The sequence below is a fragment of the Colletotrichum acutatum genome (assembly GCF_030867785.1).
Source record: "Colletotrichum acutatum strain CBS 112980 chromosome Unknown BDZ83scaffold_44, whole genome shotgun sequence".
Taxonomy (NCBI): Eukaryota; Fungi; Ascomycota; class Sordariomycetes; order Glomerellales; family Glomerellaceae; genus Colletotrichum; species Colletotrichum acutatum.
Window position 1 is genome coordinate 95,043 of NW_026849038.1, and position 17,230 is coordinate 112,272.

General features: G+C 53.3%; 8 protein-coding genes across 8 annotated transcripts; 3 read left to right on the top strand and 5 right to left on the bottom strand.

The window, feature by feature from the left end:
* Positions 1–10: 10 nt before the first annotated feature.
* BDZ83DRAFT_730579 (uncharacterized protein) lies at positions 11–1,589 on the bottom strand (the record flags this gene model as incomplete). The annotated part of the gene is made up of 2 exons (XM_060512848.1): positions 11–1,019; positions 1,326–1,589. The coding sequence occupies 2 exons, from the start codon at positions 1,587–1,589 to the stop codon at positions 456–458; spliced, it is 828 nt and encodes a 275-aa protein (XP_060365204.1). The 3' UTR covers positions 11–455.
* Positions 1,590–2,828: 1,239 nt separating this feature from the next.
* BDZ83DRAFT_751951 (uncharacterized protein) lies at positions 2,829–3,089 on the bottom strand (the record flags this gene model as incomplete). Its single annotated transcript, XM_060514125.1, has 2 exons — positions 2,829–2,914; positions 2,969–3,089. The coding sequence occupies 2 exons, from the start codon at positions 3,087–3,089 to the stop codon at positions 2,829–2,831; spliced, it is 207 nt and encodes a 68-aa protein (XP_060365205.1).
* An 889-nt stretch (positions 3,090–3,978) lies between these two features.
* BDZ83DRAFT_577068 (uncharacterized protein) lies at positions 3,979–4,509 on the bottom strand (the record flags this gene model as incomplete). The annotated part of the gene is made up of 1 exon (XM_060504981.1): positions 3,979–4,509. One exon carries the CDS (start codon positions 4,507–4,509, stop codon positions 3,979–3,981), a length of 531 nt encoding a protein of 176 aa, XP_060365206.1.
* Positions 4,510–6,717: 2,208 nt separating this feature from the next.
* BDZ83DRAFT_313789 (uncharacterized protein) lies at positions 6,718–7,496 on the top strand. The gene has a single exon (XM_060502320.1). It carries the CDS (start codon positions 6,839–6,841, stop codon positions 7,406–7,408), a length of 570 nt encoding a protein of 189 aa, XP_060365207.1. The 5' UTR covers positions 6,718–6,838; the 3' UTR covers positions 7,409–7,496.
* A 422-nt stretch (positions 7,497–7,918) lies between these two features.
* On the top strand, positions 7,919–8,911 carry BDZ83DRAFT_313791 (uncharacterized protein). Its single transcript, XM_060502321.1, has 2 exons — positions 7,919–8,298; positions 8,351–8,911. Exons 1-2 carry the CDS (start codon positions 8,013–8,015, stop codon positions 8,860–8,862), a joined length of 798 nt encoding a protein of 265 aa, XP_060365208.1. The 5' UTR covers positions 7,919–8,012; the 3' UTR covers positions 8,863–8,911.
* A 115-nt stretch (positions 8,912–9,026) lies between these two features.
* On the bottom strand, positions 9,027–10,723 carry BDZ83DRAFT_751955 (uncharacterized protein; the record flags this gene model as incomplete). The annotated part of the gene is made up of 6 exons (XM_060514126.1): positions 9,027–9,257; positions 9,311–10,160; positions 10,211–10,327; positions 10,383–10,513; positions 10,570–10,640; positions 10,717–10,723. 6 exons carry the CDS (start codon positions 10,721–10,723, stop codon positions 9,027–9,029), a joined length of 1,407 nt encoding a protein of 468 aa, XP_060365209.1.
* A 3,485-nt stretch (positions 10,724–14,208) lies between these two features.
* BDZ83DRAFT_620592 (uncharacterized protein) lies at positions 14,209–14,649 on the bottom strand (the record flags this gene model as incomplete). The annotated part of the gene is made up of 1 exon (XM_060508204.1): positions 14,209–14,649. A coding segment is annotated over one exon (230 nt), but the record flags the coding sequence as incomplete, so codon positions are not given.
* A 507-nt stretch (positions 14,650–15,156) lies between these two features.
* BDZ83DRAFT_651543 (quinate permease) lies at positions 15,157–17,136 on the top strand (the record flags this gene model as incomplete). Its single annotated transcript, XM_060510456.1, has 6 exons — positions 15,157–15,301; positions 15,366–15,663; positions 15,723–16,238; positions 16,297–16,595; positions 16,664–16,773; positions 16,834–17,136. The coding sequence occupies 6 exons, from the start codon at positions 15,157–15,159 to the stop codon at positions 17,134–17,136; spliced, it is 1,671 nt and encodes a 556-aa protein (XP_060365211.1).
* Positions 17,137–17,230: the final 94 nt, after the last annotated feature.

The window sequence follows — 17,230 nt, forward strand, 5'->3', positions numbered from 1 at the left end:
CAATTCATTTCTTCCGCTTTGTGACCGCATGTCCCTTATTGTAGATTTCTCCCAATCACGGAGCGCGCAAGGTACCTCATGAACCATACAACGTCTAACGTACATGTAGTCTGGTGAACCATCGGACTGGTTCGAGCCAAAGAGTCACCCAGCTAGTGGTGATACGAGGAGAATTATGGGAGGCTGTAGCCAGGTTCCTTAGTCTCTCGGAATAAAAAGCCTTTTGGGTCCCATACGGACCTGTCCATCCCGGCGGTAGTGACTTGAAGGCTGTGAGGCGAAGGTGTTTCCCTGTCAGATATAGGTCCCTGCATCATGCCGTGTGATATGTTAGGAATCACCTGGAAGTGCGCCAACTTCCCATTTTCGTGGACGTAATATGGGACACTAGATGGAATGTTTCTCACTATGGGCTAAGCGCAACTAGAATTACTTCTCATCTACTCCGTACCGGTCTAACTGCATCGGACTCTCAAGCAGCCGCGGGGCATACCCGCGTACGCTAACTCCACCGCTTCCGCGATCCAGACAGCGGCACGGTAGGATATTTGGTGTGCAGGCAGAGGATCGTCATCCTTTGGGGGCATGACGGGGTCTTTGAACTCAAATATGGTAGTTGTCTGGAAGACTGTCCGCCAAATATCAACGCGACGGTCCACGAAAAGCAGTGGGTTTTCCAGACAGTATGGGATTAAGCCCACGCCATGGCACTCTGCGTAGCCAACAGCCTTCCAATCTTCGTTCAACACTATCCGCCGAATTTCCATTCTGGCACCATGCGACAACGACTCGAGGAAACGAATGGCGACAGCGGCAGCCGAGTAGCGATGTTTGATTTTACTGATTTGGTACCCTGGACGATCAAAGCTCCAGCGACTATTGATACCTGACTTGAACCAGCGGTCCGAATTAGATATGGCAGCTTCCAACCACTCTCGGCTTGAAACTGCCCATGGGTTAGGTCGAGATTGACCAAACCCTCGAGGCCGATAGAGAACTTGAAGTCCGCTTAGTAGTTCCTAAGATCGCGCGACTGCTTTGTGTCGAGCTGTTGTCTGTGGGACAGGATTATCTGCAAAGGAGAGTGGAGGAAACTGCGAAAGACAGAGGGGGTTTCGCCGCAGCAACCATCCGGGCCTACATTGATATCAGCCCCGTCTCCTGGATAGCGGACTGCTGGTCTGTTTCTGAGAAGGGTCATGTATGGGGCGAATTTCGGATGGGCTTCCAGTAGCTCCGCCGAAACCTCATCTGAACCGATCTCGTTGTTGAGGCAGATGGCATCCAAATTACGGCCTCGCTGCCTTTTTAAGCTGTTCCTCAACCATCAGATTGAAACGACCGGCGGTGCTGCGATGCTCTTCCAAGTAGACGGTTGAAAAGGTGAGCGCATTCAGAGCCAGAGGCAGGCCGTCGAGATCACTCGCCGCCTTTTTACAAGTATGAATAAAGGCCAGATCAAGGGGCTCGTTTCCGGCGCCTCGGTTTGTGTCACTGGCAAAGTCGAGAATATAGCCGCCCTTGATGGTAACGTAATGATCGTATACGAAGTTGCGGACCTCCCGCGGAAAGTCGAAAAAGTGAACCATTGCAAGCAGAAATGGGGATGTGGCGAATGACAAGGCAGACGTCAACTGTGTGGTTGCAATGGAAGACGGGAGAGACGGATAGTGGTGAGCCTGTTGCACTGAGATAGGTTGTGATGGCCCAGTGATGGCGCAAGGCTTTTGGTCAGGTGGGTTGCTCACGACTTGCGATGAGATGTAGGGAAGGAGATTCGGAGTGAAGGCTGCCTTGGGGTATCACTACCTATATATCCATGTCCAGTGTGTAGCACCGTTGCTCGCACCTGTCATCGACAGCACAGAGTTCGCCGTCGCGAAGACACAAAACTTTGTAACAAGCCACTTTGTGCCGCTTTGTGGGAACTGGTGCCGTCAGGCCGTCAGGGTACATGACATGTAGTTGGTGGGTGTTTGTTGACTCGGGAGATGCAGTAGTTGTGCCGTCACAATGCGGGCATCGAATGTGAAATGGCAAATGTAGGCATGGCGGAATGAACCATCCACTTTGGGCATCAGTCCCACGAGAACAAATTGGGGTCCACCAATATTGTTGAGGGCCGAGGCGTTGACTCACCGCCGAAGAGCACACATATAACTTGGGCATACCTAAGATTTCGCAGCACAGGACGGGAGTTTGTTACAATACGGTCAGCACCAAGCAGACATGGACTGGTTGACTTCCTACATCACAGTTGAACAGCACTGGAAAGAGCCTGTTTTTTTGTTTTTGTTTTTTTGAGCTCTGCTAGAAGCTCCTTTGTGTAGTTTTTACTTAATTTTGTGCACTACGTGCGTAAATAAGCTCACCCTGTATAAGTTCATCTCTGTATATAACTTCCCTTTGATCGTGTATACTAGCAAGGTTTGGACTACAAGTGGCAGCTTTTCTCGGAATCTTGAGTTTGTATAGCTGAATATGTCTTCCAAGTCCCGAAAGTCTGGCTCAAGGGTTGACGTAGCCTCACCTCTTGCAAGTTAACATGGCACCACTAGGTATTTACACCATATCAAGGGAATCAACACAGCATAGAGATACATCATGTCGTCTGGGAAGATATACTAGATGCAGATGCAGCTTGACTGTATAACTACCCACTTGAACTAGGTTCCCTATCCTGACCTCTGCGATGAATCTAGCACCACATCAAGGGCACATCCTATTCTGTTGCTTCTGGCACCGTCTATGAAAGTCGACTTTGATACAGCTTTTCGCTCATGATAGCCATAAGATTCCTAGAGGCTTCCAGACATCGCCACCCGTACTTAGTCGCAGTCGTCGCAGAACGCGAGGCACGCAAATTGGCAGCTGGCCCGCTGAAGAGACTCCTGTCTGCCGGGTCCGTTGTATGCTAAACTTCGTCAGAAACATGCACATCTCAAGTCTTTCCCTGAGATGGACTCACTATCGTGGCACTCGACAACACAGTTGTTGCAGGTTCCCTGGAACGGTGCGCCGGTGCAGGCAGCGAGAACCGTGGGGGCCACCATGGCCGTAACGAAGAGGAGAGACTTGGTGAAGAGCATTTTTGGTGGTGACTTGATACTTTGAGATTTCTCGGTTGTGAAAAGGGAGATGAATCTGTTGAGTCTGGTGTTGATATAATGACAGAGTTTAGTGGAATTGAACCTCATATTTATACTCGCTCTATCCATCGACCCTTCACATTGATTATCCGAAGCCTGGCAAAAGAGCAGTCACATCACAATCAGTCCACGAGAGCAAGGTCTAGGGAATATCCCTCACTTCCAAGTTAAAGGATTACGTATATCTCTTGGCCCGCTCAATATTGCTCCTGAATTGGACGCCTCTTGGCGTAAGAGACACAGTCATCCCATAGTACTGCAAATCTCTGCTGTATTCGATCTCATAATATTCCCGACCCACCCCTTCAGCCTCGCGATAGCCACGCATCACAACTGATCATCAGATAAGATCACCACCCCGGTACTTTCAACTCGGAGCCCGGTATTCCATGTCCAGGACATCCAATCAGCAGAGTCTTTCAGGGGTCACGATTTTGCAGCCTAACTATGCGGCATATAGGCGTTCTTGGCGGCCGACCTTTAATATCTAGTTGCTATCCACTCTACCACTGCGAGCTAGACAAAAGATCAATCCTCCGACTTCAGCTGCACAAAAGGTCCAACTCAAACCTCCCGCCAAGAAGGACTACGGCCAAAGTTCCTTGGGGGTCCAATTAACCTGTTCTTAGAACATGAATGGGTCTCCAAGTACGTTGACAACATGGATTTCGAAGTCTCAAGCTATTGCAGTTCTACGAGCGCCGGACAACTTAGTCCCCTTTGATACTCTAGGAGTGATGGTCAAGTAACCCTGTGCAGCGTCCACACGTAATGTCCACCCTTAATGAACCCTTTCCCACATCATCAGCAAGTAGAGCGAATTTAAATGTCATGAATTATGAGACCACGAGTCGCTATTTCTCTCCCCTCCAGTCTGCCGATCCTCCCTCTTCGCCGCCAGACCACTCTCATAAGTCACCAACCAATCCCCAGCAAGCTCAAGCTCAGGCAGCTGAATCTTCGGATTCCGCCTATTAATCCCCCTCGCAAAAAGCACCCTCGCATACGCCGAATCAAACACAAACACCGTCTCCCCCGTCACGCTGTTTCTCACTTCCGCCGTCGCTTCAATCTCGTCGATAGCGATGACCTCCTCCGGCCCCACCACCACAGTCGCCCTCTCGATCTGCGTTTTTATGTGCTCTGCGACGTCGGAATCGAACCGGCTGTCGATGAAGTACAAGCTGTTTTTGCCCGCCGCTGCGACGTAGGGGGTATCCGGTGCCACGATCTGCGGGCCGTGCCAGGCTTCGATGAAGTTCGGGGCGTAGGTGCCGCGGTATTCTTCTTGAAAGGTTGGGATGCCCTCGCATGGTCGGAAGGGACTGAGGAGCATGCTTATGAGGTGTGCGCAGAGCATGCTTGGTTTGTATAGGGTGACTCGTGAGGTTTTGGGTGTCGGGACGTGGACGATATCAGAGAATGCGTGATATTCTTGACTATAGTCAGGCCCCATGCTGACAACCTTACATAAGGAACGGCGCGTCGTTATACGGCAGAGTCGGAAGATGGGCCGAATACGAAAAGTCGGTCGTTTCCCATCAGCCAACAACCAACAACCAACACACGTCTTCGGATCAAGCGGCAAAGCTAGCACCTTTCCATAACCTCCTTCCATCTTGGGCCGCCAACTGTGATCCAACTCTAGAGTACGTGTTAAGAGCAGATGACTTTAGACGGTGGTGAGTGATAACCCACATCATCAGAGGTCTCTCGCCGTACGCCGAGGCATGCATGACGCCGCCCTGCGGATATGGATCGGGCCTTTCTACCCTTCGTCACAGTGAGAGCATCGCGATTGCACTCTACGGTACCCCGAATCAGTGATGAATCCAAAGGGCGGAGGTATTCGCAGCCCGGTAATAGAGGTCCGGGAGGTGACTGCATCTCCGTCTCGGAGCTCACGTCGGGGACTGCGTAGGATCCTGCTAAGGTGTTGCTTACCCTAGGGCAGAGAACGTACGAATAGGTGCGTCCGTTTCATGCGATTCGGCCGTCGCGGAAGTGAGTCGCGGGGGTGGGGGCCGACCCGAGTCCTCCGTGTCGTAGGACTTTATGTTCCCATCTACATGATTGGAAAGCAGAAAGAAAAGGGTAGACATTGCCAGTTGTCCAAAATAATGCAACATCGAAATCATTTCTTTGAGGATAGCAGTTGGGCTTTGTCGTGGGATGTTTCTCTGTCGGGTACGCAGGGGCTCAGACGGGTCCGGCACGGCGTCGCGGTAGCCTCCGTCGCCAGACCTTGTCCTCAATTGCCTAGGTGATTATGACAGTGGCTGAAAAGCAGGAGAAACAAAATCGCCGCCTATGGACCAAAATCTAGGAATATTCGAGTAAGTATCCCCGAGATATCGCAGAGTCTCAAGCCTGGGCGGCGTGAACCTCCCGGCCCGAGTCAGCAGGAGACCGGACACATCCCACCGGCGAGACGGGGACATGGTAGCCGACGTCGTCAGGGTTCAAGTCCTCTCCTCATATGGGTCGTTTTAACAGTTGTAGAAAAGCAAAAAGGCCAAGGGTCTCCTATTTTCCCCAAATACATCTAGTTCAGTATCAATCTTCACAAATGAGCCGTGTTCTCTTCTCAGGGCGGCATTCCTGTCGGCGCGGATCGGCAGGAGATGGGCGGACCCGACACGGGAAAGCGGGGCCGGTCGGTGGATGGAGGCAGGCCGACCATCGGCTGGAATTCACGAATTAAAGATGACACGAGCCAAGCTCAACTAGTCCCAGCCTTTCAAATATTGGTTTATCCTAATCCTTCGAATTTCAGGCCGTGAGAGACTCATCACATCTTACACAGCACACGCACAGCTAGCCGTTCGACTCGCCAAGGACATTCACGACCCCTCCGAAGACGCCGCCGCCTCCCCGCCAGCCACCACTACGATGCTATCCGACGATGCACAGATCGACAAACTTTCGCAACGAACTGTACTGAGGCTTTGATACATTCGTCCAGCTGAATAATTCTTGGTAGCGCGATTCCTCTCGTAAAGAGTGAGCCTCCATTGAAAGCAACCCCCGTCACCATTGCAAGAGGAGCGATCTTCGCAAGAAACCTCGTCGCACGGCATCCTACATCTATCACAGTTCGATACGTGCGAAAGACAACCAACTAACGCGGAATTTATATCCGGCGTCACTCTCCTAACCCATATCTGTCCCAGTCAATGTTGTGATGCCACCCAAACTGGAAGTGTCATGCTAATCCTCCCTTCGGGGCACTGGCGCAACCGAGACACGAGGCTAACTCGCACCAGTCCAGCCAGTCCCCAAAGGCTCAGCCCATCCTTGCGGAGGAATGTTCGTGGAGACAACTCTACCCCGTATTCCCACTTGCTGGTGTCCCCGTACCCCAAAAGTGGCAGGTTGTCGTGGCGGTGGTGGTTGTCCCACCGCGGACTGGAATTCGGGATAGATGAGGCACCAAGACAACCCATCTGACCGCATTCCAGACGACAGCCATGTCAATTTCATACATCAACAACCAACGGTCCGCCGCTCTGCGAATTTAGAGGTCCCTTTCTTTCTGGCTGCTCACCCTTGGTTCTCCTAAGTTCTCAGCCCATCACCGTACACGCGTAGACTGTAGACAGCAGACGCCCATACTCGCAACTCTCGTCCACGATATCACGAGGAATACCACTCAAACCCTCATCAAGAGCCTCCTAAAAAGCCTCACGATGCGCATCAACACCCTCCTCGCCATCCTCGGCACAACAGTCCTCGCCGCCGCAGACGCACCAGCCGTAACACCCTTCCTCACACAACCAGGATCCCAACCAACAACTCTCGTCCCACAACCATCCTCCTCCTCCGCCGCCCCAGCAGTCCCCTTACCACCAGCATCCTCCGCAGGATCTCTCCTGTCTTCCTCGCCGCCATCTCCGCCGTCATCAAACTCCTCCTCCTCCTCCGCCGCTGGCGCAGCAACCCTCTCAACGACAACAACATCCCGCCCCGGCGGAACCCGCACAATCTCCCTCGCCCCCGTAAAGACAAACATCTACCAACAGTGCGGCGGCCTCCAACCCACGCCCAACCCGTGCCCCGCGAGCTTCGAGTGCATCGACGACCCCTTCCGCAAGGGTTGCGGCTTGGCGTGCGATCAGCCGGGTATCTGCGTCGTGCCCATCATGTGCGGCGGCATCGCGGCCATCAAGTGCCCCGCAGGCAAGTGGTGCGTGGATGATCCAAGGGATGACTGCCACCCGCTTCAGGGGGGTGCCGACTGTGCTGGCCTCTGTGTTTGATTTCATGGGGTCATGGAGGGACGAAGGGCGTAGACCGGGAAGTGAGAGACGAATACCTAATACTTGGAGAGATTGTTGAATTATTACCTGGACAGGCGTTGTTGGGAGGACTGCCCTTCCGGATGAAACGTTTCCTTTGTCATTGTTTGCTTATTATGAGGTAGTGGGTTATAATTCATACATACCTTTCACTACTGTCAGTATCCAGAGGTTCTCCTGAGGCAAGGTTGTTGCGGAAGGCTCGGTGAGCTCGACGAGGCCCGTGATGCTTTCCCACAGACCGTCGGTGAAGGCGAGAGGAAGTTGAGACCCAACAGGTTGTTCGAGACAAGCAGGAAACACCAAGGTCGATTGCCATCCCTCCAGGTCGTGTCACGGAAGCCACCATGTCTTCCAAGATTTCCTGCCGTTCCATGTCGACAGAGGTTCTCGCAGACCGTCCGTGGACCAAACTTTCCCCCTCGTCAAGAGCATCGAGTCATCTCCGTTACCCAACTCGCTGCCATATCTTTTCGCTCTTCATGTTCATTGCTCCCAACTGAGTTAACCATTAGCAACAACGCATCAACAGCATCCCACTTATACCACACTACCTATCGCCAACATGTGCATCAAGACAACATGTCACTACGCGTGCGGTCACACGAGCGACTTCACGCCAGTCTGCGAACGCGCCTTTGACGGCTGCCCGTTCGGAATCACCCCAACAAAGTGCGCAAACCCTACCCTTGTCGAAAAGACAGCCCAGAATGTCTGTTCTGCCATCGCGTGCAAGTACGAGCAATGGGACAGGCGATGGATCTGCCATGTGTGCGATATGGACAACGAGAACTCCATGACGTGCGAGGGTCAAGGCTGTGAACATGATTTCTGCGATGGATGTGTTCCTTGTGAGTATTTCTTGGAGGGAATATGGAGACGAGGGCTAACTTTGTTTGATAGGGGAGTCGTCCTTGGTGAATATTCCGCACAGAAATCCCGAGGAGATGAAACTGGCGGAGCTTCGAGCTATGGGACGAGAGCCAGACCAACAAACTCAGTCAACTCTTCAGTCCCCGTTGTCTGCTCCGTCTCAGTCAACTGTCGAGACTCTGTCAACCGTCCAGACTCAGTCAACTCAACTGACTACGCCGACTCAACTGACTGAGCCAACCCAACAGGCTGAGCCCGCTAAAGACCCCGAGAACATAAAACCGCCAAAGTTCCACTGCAAGGGTTGCTCCGTCTGTATAGTCCCGGACGCGCCATTGAGACCGCGACAACCCAAATCGACAGCGCCACAGCCCAAACCTCCCAAGGTTCCGGTCTACGACTCCGGAGCGGGAGGTTGGATCCGGCGGCCTGACAGAAGAGGTAGAGTAAGCCTTAAAAGGGAAGACACAAGTACCATGGGAGTCGGTGGGAGGCAGTCAAAGCTGTTGGAAATGGTCGAAGAATTGAATGGTCAAGACTGAATGGTCAAAGAAGGTAGATTAGACTAGGCTAGGCAAAAAGGCCAGCCTTTCTATTCGCGTCTGGGGGGTTTCTCTCAAAAGTCTATCGGTCATGGCTCTATAGCGGTAGTGAGGTAAATACGCAAAAGAAGAAAGAGAACACAAGTAATAACCAAGCAAACGGTTTATTTACCACCTGAGAAAGACACCACGGCCCACTTGCCGCTCCAAGCCCACTTCCTCGAGCCAGAGTCGCCGCCGCCGCCCTCGGTGGCGAGCAGCTTCTCGTCCTCGCCAGGCTGGAGGCCGACGACGACGTCGGCCTTGCAGGTGCGGAGAGCCAGAATGTTGAGGCCGGATCCGGGGCCGAGGTTCTTGAGGGCTTCCGTGAAGGGTGTGGCAGCATCCCAGTCGGCCTAGTTGTCATTAGCATCGTAGCCACTTTTGTTAAGTGGAACGTGGTACTCACATCACCAGTCAACTTGCGGTAGTTGAGATCGCCCTTGAAAATTACAACCTCGCTGGCCTTGAGGTCCTCGTACAGCTCCTTGGCCTCCTCGGGCAATTGCCAAAAGGGGCCGGGGTGCGTCCAGTAGCGGTTGGGACGGAGGATGAGCTGTCCCTCGGCGTGGAACTGGCTCCACTCCTGGAAGAGGAATGCGAGGCTCTCCGAGTCCGCAGCCGAAAGGGGCTCGGGTGTCTTGCCTTGAAGCTCCTCCTCTTCGGAGGGCGTCTCGTAGAAGCGCTTGGGGCTCGCAATGGCGCTGAGGAGCTGGGCAAAGTCGCCGGGGAGCACGTCGGACACGAACCACGGGATGGACTTGGGGTGCAGGACGACGTTGGTGGCCAGGCCGGCGGACAAAAGGTATCCGGCGAGGATGAGGTCGACATAGAGCTCGAACCCGGCGTTGTCGAGCACAATGTCGACGCGGCGCTCAGCCTTGCCCTCGGCCTTGGCCTTCTTCAGGAGCTCGTAGACGGCGGGGAGATCGTTGACGACAATGTTCTTTTCGGACGCCTTGCGTGCCTCGGAGCCCTGCAGCTTCTGGATGTCTTCGTAGGTCAAGCTCGTTAGGAGGGACAGGTCGGTGGCGTTACCCCAGAGGCAGATTTCGCACATTTCGGTGAAGAGCAGCTTCTCGGCGGCCTCGTCCTGGGCGGCGCCCTTGTTCTTGTGGAGCTGCTCGACAAGCTCCTTGTACTTTGATGCCAGCTCGACCACAGCGGGGCGGGAGGATCTGAATGTGCTCATCTTTTGGCGGGCAAAGACGTCGTAGTTCTTCCAGTGGGTGGACCGGGCAAAGTGCGTGCTGATGCGTCTGTTGCTGTCAGCCTGCATTCATTCCAGGGTGTGTGATCTTGCACTTACCTGAAGAGGTAGCACTCGGTGTAGAGCCACGGCACGTTCAGCCATGTGGGAGAGCCGAGCTTCTTGAGCTCCTCGTTGTAGATGCTGACGTCGGGGTATCCATCGTCCTCGATCGGTCTGGTATAGTATGGTCAGCAACAATGGCATTGGAGGTGTCCATGAAGAGCCATACGTCAATGCCCGGTCGTGCTGAACCTCGTATTTGACCTTGGCAATCTCCTCGATAATCTTCTTGCCCTCGGCTTCCTTCTCGGCGTCCTTGGTCTGGGTGACGGATCGGTAGAGGTCGTCGATGGCTTGGGTCTATAGGGTAGCTGTCAGCAAGACGCGAATTGTCAAGAAGGATGCCACAGGCGTACAATGATGACGGGCCAACGCTCGCGAGCAGTGACCCAGCCAAAGGAGGTCTTGTCGCCGGTCGAGTAGGGAGCTGTCAATTGCGTGGTGATTAGCTTGGTGCGAGGTTTGTGGTGAGGGCTGGAGACGCCAATGGCGGGGAACCATACCAGGCATCTTGGATCTGAATGAAGGATGGGTATCTAAAGAGTCGAGCAGAGGTTGACCGAAAACAAGATGCAATTCAGAAGGCCAAAGAGAGGAAAGCAGCGAGATTATCAGAGTATCTCGAGAAATTTGTTTGCGACGACGTGTCTCATCTTTTTTGGGTGCCAAAACGTCGCCCGCCCGAGTTTCTGTGACAAAACGGCAGCAGCTCCCCGCCATGGTGGGGCAGGGGCTGCGTGCACGGTTCTTTCCTTCCAGGTTAGCGCGGGGCACATCCCCGATACAGAAATATCGAGCGAAATGACGTAAGCCCCTGGTTTCTGATAAATGCATTCACCTATCCTTATCAGTCCTATCAGCCCGGGCAGTATGCTTATCTCATCACATCCAGCTTCTGTTCACTCATTCTCTTCCATTCTCATACCTCATCTCTCATCTCACAAATCTCACCGATATCACCGTTTGTTCATCACATTTGGCCAAGCAGTGCTATTTTTCTCACAGGATTGAGATTGAATAAAGCAAATTTCCTGTCCAAACTCAATCATCCGACAAACTCTCCCGAAAATAGACATGGCAGGTGCCACGGCACGTGCCGCCCCTCGGTTCGCCCCCGTCGAGAATTGTCGCGGCCGTTTCAGTCCTTGATTCCAGACTCTTCAAAATGGATCTTGTACGCGCCATCATCAAAGTTCAAGCATTTCTCAAAGTCGATTGATGATTCAGGTACAAGAAAACTCACTGTAGTCTGCATAGACGATCGATATGTCATGGCCCAAGATGTCGGCCTACTGTGAGTTGGTCTGATACCAACAAAATGCGGTAAGAGGCACCATCTGCATGATTTTGACTACCTGGACTAGGTAGAGATTCTTTGATATTCCCGATACTCAGATTGTATCGAATCACAAATCTTGACTTTGTAGTTGATTGCACTGAAGTAGCCAGGCCTAAGAGCCGAGCCTAGAGATAGGATTTCCAGTCAGTAACATCTCGGTGATGACAACTTTGCCATCGTCAAGAATATCATTTCGCCTATTATGAATTCTTCCTCTCACTGCGTTTACTTTCGCGCTGCCTGAATTCGCTTGTCACGGAAGAACATTAACCAAGCGTCATGAAACTCAAGTAATACAGCTAGTTGCGACTGCCTTTCGACATCTCAAGTTGTGAAAATAGCAGACCAAGTTTGCGGGGTGAACCACGGCGTCTAAAATCACTGGCTATGGCACCCAAAACCCGACCAGAAATAAAGCTACCAGAAAGACTCTTTCGTGGAATACTCATGTTCGCCAAACGCCATCATCGGTCGGCCGTAATGCTATGATATTGTCAACTAATCAATTAAACCAAACCCCACAGAACCCCAGAACCCCAGAATGTACCCCGGCCTCTCCGGACGTCTCTCCAGCCTCAGGAGGGAATATTGCCGGGGGTACACGCCTCGCACTCCCTTCCGCATGGGCTCTCTATTCATGCATGTCTATGCTGCATGTTGTGTCTAGAGCCAAGTCTTGTGTGGCCGTCCCCGCGGGACTACCCGCCTTTGGAGGTTACCTTGCATGAGCAATGTCCCGAACCATTTTCATCTCAACTGCCGTCGATGGGTCCTAGGAGTCACAAATACTCATCCTTAGGCTAGTGACCCAGCAGCGCGGTCCATCCACGTGCCAAACGCACTTCGGATGGCTTCCAATCTACACGTCCGCTTTGTCGTAACCGCGGGATCAAACATCGCCGATGATCGCTTCCCAGAGTGACGTTGAGATTAAGGAAAGGATAGTCCCCTACTGCATGTCTCGATTCTGGTCCCGTCAGTTCTGAACGATATTTGCATGAACATTAGGTCTAGTGCTCTTGAGTGAGAATACACAGACACTACACAATGTCGAGATCTTGTTTCCCCAGGTCGTTCGGATGTCACGATGTTGAACGACTTTCACACTTATTGATGGTCATTACGATGAACGTACCAAAGCCGCAGCCGCAGCCGCAGCCTCTTAGATCAACATTGGACCCCCGGTGCATGAAGATTCTGATCGAGTCTGCAACTCTCTATGCAGATCACCTTGTCCTCTAGTAGAGCTCTCCCCAACTTGTGCTGGCCTTACAGGGTGAACAGTACACAAGGCGCGAAGTCCTCCATCACCTGAGGTTGTGTTATGATGATCTATAAACGAACAACTAGCCGGAGTGTGATTTTGCAAAGTGAAACAGTCTCAAGTCCCCCCGATGGCGCGAATGCTGAGGGAATACACCTGGCAGGTTGCAACGCTTGGCGGCGCCATCGGTTCCATCTACACTTTCCGCAAGAGATTGCCGAGAACAAGATGCCTCGAGTCAGGGAACAAGCCATCAACTCCGCTATTGCTCTCGAGCATGTCCCAAAAGACTCGGAAACCGATATCGTGGGGCGCTCATTTTTGCTCTTCCGACTTCGCCCGCAGGTGAGAAATGGGTCCAATCGTGCTCCCCACCCGTAATACCGGGATCTCATGCGCGAACCGCGATGCATCGATGCCGATGTGAAGCGGTGACGAGTTGTTGGCAAGGGCAAATTTTGATGCCATCGTGGGATCATGAACAGACATTTGCCCAGTATCACAACTATGGATCTCACATAATTAGCGCCGGCAACAAAAGCCGACCACCCAAGCATCGACGGAGAGAACACCGAGCTTTCACTTTTCGCGATTCAATGACGCAAACCTCATCGGTCAAAGACATCAAAATCTCGAGCCTCTCGGCCGGGCCCTGCCGACACGAAAACCCAACTGGACGAGCGCATTGCAGAAGCGAATTGACCTGCAAAGGGTCGCCTGCAGAAAATTCTGCTTTTTGATTACAGGGACCAGTCAGAAACCAACCCCGCGGGCAACGAGGTCGAGCACACGCGAACTAGCCTGCTAGGTAACGTTGCTGTGGGACTTCTTAGTCAAGCAGCAGCATGGCGCCGGGGATGGCATGACTCCTGACGTACAAGAGCCCGGGCTCAATAACCATAAAGGCAAAGTCTGGAAGCGTCGAGGAGTGGGCGAGTTGAGTAATAGCGCGGTCCCGGCATCGCTGCCAAGGGTGCGGCTCAATTTGACTTTACTTTGGGGCTTCGACGAATATCCCGGTATGAGTTCCGGTATGAGGGATGTTTTCTCTTCCGGGAACCATCAAATTAACGTGGCGGCCATGTGGGCGGTCCATTTGAAACTTCAAAGACAATCAAAGTTCTGTCATTGTGGCCGGTATATCTGCAAGTCGATCGGTTGTTGTCGTCGCCTCAACGGCCTCTTCTCGGTGCTATTGCTGACAAGATGGGGGATTTTCCCCTCACAATCCTCAGTCGAGTCTGGGCCAGCGGGATCCCCAGAGAAGTCAAAACGTTCCCCACGGGAAAAACACCTTAGTCACGAACACTTCTGCCCTCTGAGCACTCTGCTGCCGGCGGTGGGGAAGTGGTAAAGATTTCTGCTTTGAATCCACCCAGAATCCCAGGCCAACTCGGCCAACTTCCGCTTCTGGCGTTAGCCCCGGGACTTTTCCCCGACGTTACACGCCTTGGCCTTTTCTTTTGCCGTAATTCTTTTTTACTGTGTATTTTTTTTTACGACTGTGAACCCGCTGCGGGGGTGGACCAAATCGTGTGATGTGCCAGACTTCTCTGTGTGCGGGTGGGCGGGGTATGAACTCCATGGTTCTGAACCAGGGGGTTCAAAGTGGAAACAAGACGGAGGACTCCGCTGCTTGGCCCGCCAGCTGCTTGAGCAGCCAGAGGATTTCTGAAGGTGTTGGAGCGTTGGAGATGCTTCGATTCCGGAAACCTTTGGGCGAATGCCGACGGATGCCAAACCCGGGGGAGGTGATCATCGGGCAAAGAGCAAGCGGTAGCAAAACGCGTATTTGGAGCCGATGTCCGGATCTGGGAACCATAAGCACCATGTCGATCAGTACTCAGATCCCACCACGCTGATGTATCTGACATACCCCGGATTTCCAGCAACTGAGAATCTCACATGTACACGCAGTCGAAGAAGCAACACATCTGGAACATGCCAGACGAGGCCTCACTGGGTTTAAACATGTCAGCGATGGACCCAAGGAGCTAGCAATAACATTGACACGACGGACGACCCAAGAACCTAGCCCATGGGACCCATCTCGTTCGACTCTGCGGGACGGTCTACACAGAGTCGCATCAAAAACTTGACACATCCTGTCCCCATCTGGCAAAAGTTGCCCCATTGCCAAAGGACGTCTCCCTGGTCGACCGCCCCCCAGGAAGGCAGTCCTTAGCGTCGGTGCTCCCAAGAATAAGTACAGACGATGGCCCGGCCTGTTGGGTGAGGTGATCGTCTTATTATTTCCCGGCTCCTGCTTCCCGTGATTGTCACTCGGTTGTCTTGCGTTACGGGATCAATTCTTTTGCTCGTCAATCGCCATTTGCAGTCATGGCCGTCCAAGCAGCCACTGCCGCCGAGGCGCGCACGCAGCTTGCCTACCAGAACAGATGGAAGTCACTGGCAAACAACCCCAAGATCCTCGTCATTGCCCTCTTTGCATCCTTTGGAGGTTTCGAGTATGGATACCAGCAGGGTATGTCTTGTACCTTTCGACCTCGGTGATGGCCGTTCCGTCGCTAACCTTACCGTCCTCCTAGGTGTCCTCGGACAATCCCTCGTCATGACGCGCTTCAAGGATAACTTCCCCTCCGTCGTCAACTCGTCCAGCGCGACGGGATGGCTGACATCCATCCTCCAACTCGGCGGTATCCTGGGTTCCGTCAGCGCCGGTGTCTTTGGCGAGGTCTTCTCCCGCAAGTACACCATGTTCTCCGCCTGTCTCTGGGTCGTCCTGGGAAGTTATCTCTACACCGGTGCAAGCTACCACAAGCCCGAGCTTCTCTACGCCGGCCGTTTCTTCACCGGTCTTGGTGTCGGAACCTTTAGTGGTGTCGGGTAAGCCTGCCATCTGTCTAAGAACTCGCACCGAGGACACAATGCTGATCAACTCTTAGTCCCCTGTACAACGCCGAGCTCGCCGCCCCCGAAATGAGAGGCTTCATCGTCTCCTTCTACCAATTTGCCACCATTCTCGGAATCATGCTTTCCTTCTGGATCGGATACGGCAGCAATTATATCGGCGGCATCGGCGAAGGCCAATCCGACCTTGCCTGGAGACTCCCCTCCTACATCCAGGGTGTCCCCGCCGCCCTCCTCGCTCTCGGCATCTGGTGGCTGCCCTTCTCTCCCCGCTGGCTCGTGAAGCAGGGCCGCGACGAGGAGGCCGTCAAGACCATCGCGTATCTCCGCAAGCTTCCCGAGGACAGCGAGCTCGTCCAGGTTGAGTTCAAGGAGATCAAGGCCGAGGCTCTCTTCGAGCAGCGCTCATTCCAGAAGGCGTTCCCTCAATTGGCCGAGAAGGAGAAGACGAGCGTTTGGATGCGTGAGGTTGCGCAGTACTGGCGTATCCTCCGCTCCTGGGACCACTTTAAGCGTGTTGCGTATGCTTGGTTGGTCATGTTCTGGCAACAGTGAGTCTACCATGAACTTCTTCGGTCTCCGCAACGGAACTAATTATTGTGTCTTTAGGTGGTCCGGTATCGACGCCATTATTTACTACGCCAGCAACGTCTTCCAGAGCCTCGGTCTCACCGGCGGCACGACTGCTCTCTTGGCCACTGGTGTTACCGGTGTCGTCTTCTTCATCAGCACTCTCCCCGCCATGGCAATCATCGACAAGGTCGGCAGAAAGCCCATCCTGATTGTTGGCTCCATCGTCATGTTGATCTCCATGGTCATCCCCGGTATCATTGTCGCCAAGTTCAGCCACGACTGGCCTGGCCACCCCGTTGAGGGATGGGTTGCCGTCGCCTTCATCTGGATTTACAGTACGTCGAGACTTTCCGTCTCTAGTCGAGATCTCTTCAGAACTCGGTTTGCTAACTTTACACCTTAGTCGCTGGTTTCGGAGCTTCATGGGGTCCCGTCTCATGGACCCTTGTTTCCGAGATCTTCCCCCTCTCTATTCGCGCCAAGGGTGCTTCCATCGGCGCGTCAAGCAACTGGGTATGTACCCTAACCCTCCTCTTTTTAGACATTGACATCAGGCTAACACGAAGCTACTAGCTCAACAACTTTGCCGTCGCCTTCTACGTCCCATCCATGCTCGAGAGCTGGAAGTGGGGAACCTACATCTTCTTCGCCGTTTTCCTCGGCGCCAGCATCATCTGGGTGCACTTCGCCCTGCCCGAGACCAAGGGCGCCACCCTCGAGGAGATGGACCGCGTCTTTGGCAGCAATGCGGGTGCCGAGGACAGCGTTCTCCTCGAGCAGGCCAGACGGGATGTCGGCCTGACTGAGGACTTGGAGGACAGCGCTATCCACGCTGAGAAGAAGGGGCTTCACGAGTCCCACCACGAGTCTGCTTGAAGACCTGCCATCTCATCCCAGAACTGTGCTCGCTGAAGAGCTTGATACCCACACTCCTCTAAGACTGCATGTTGTGCGGTCACGATATTAGTAA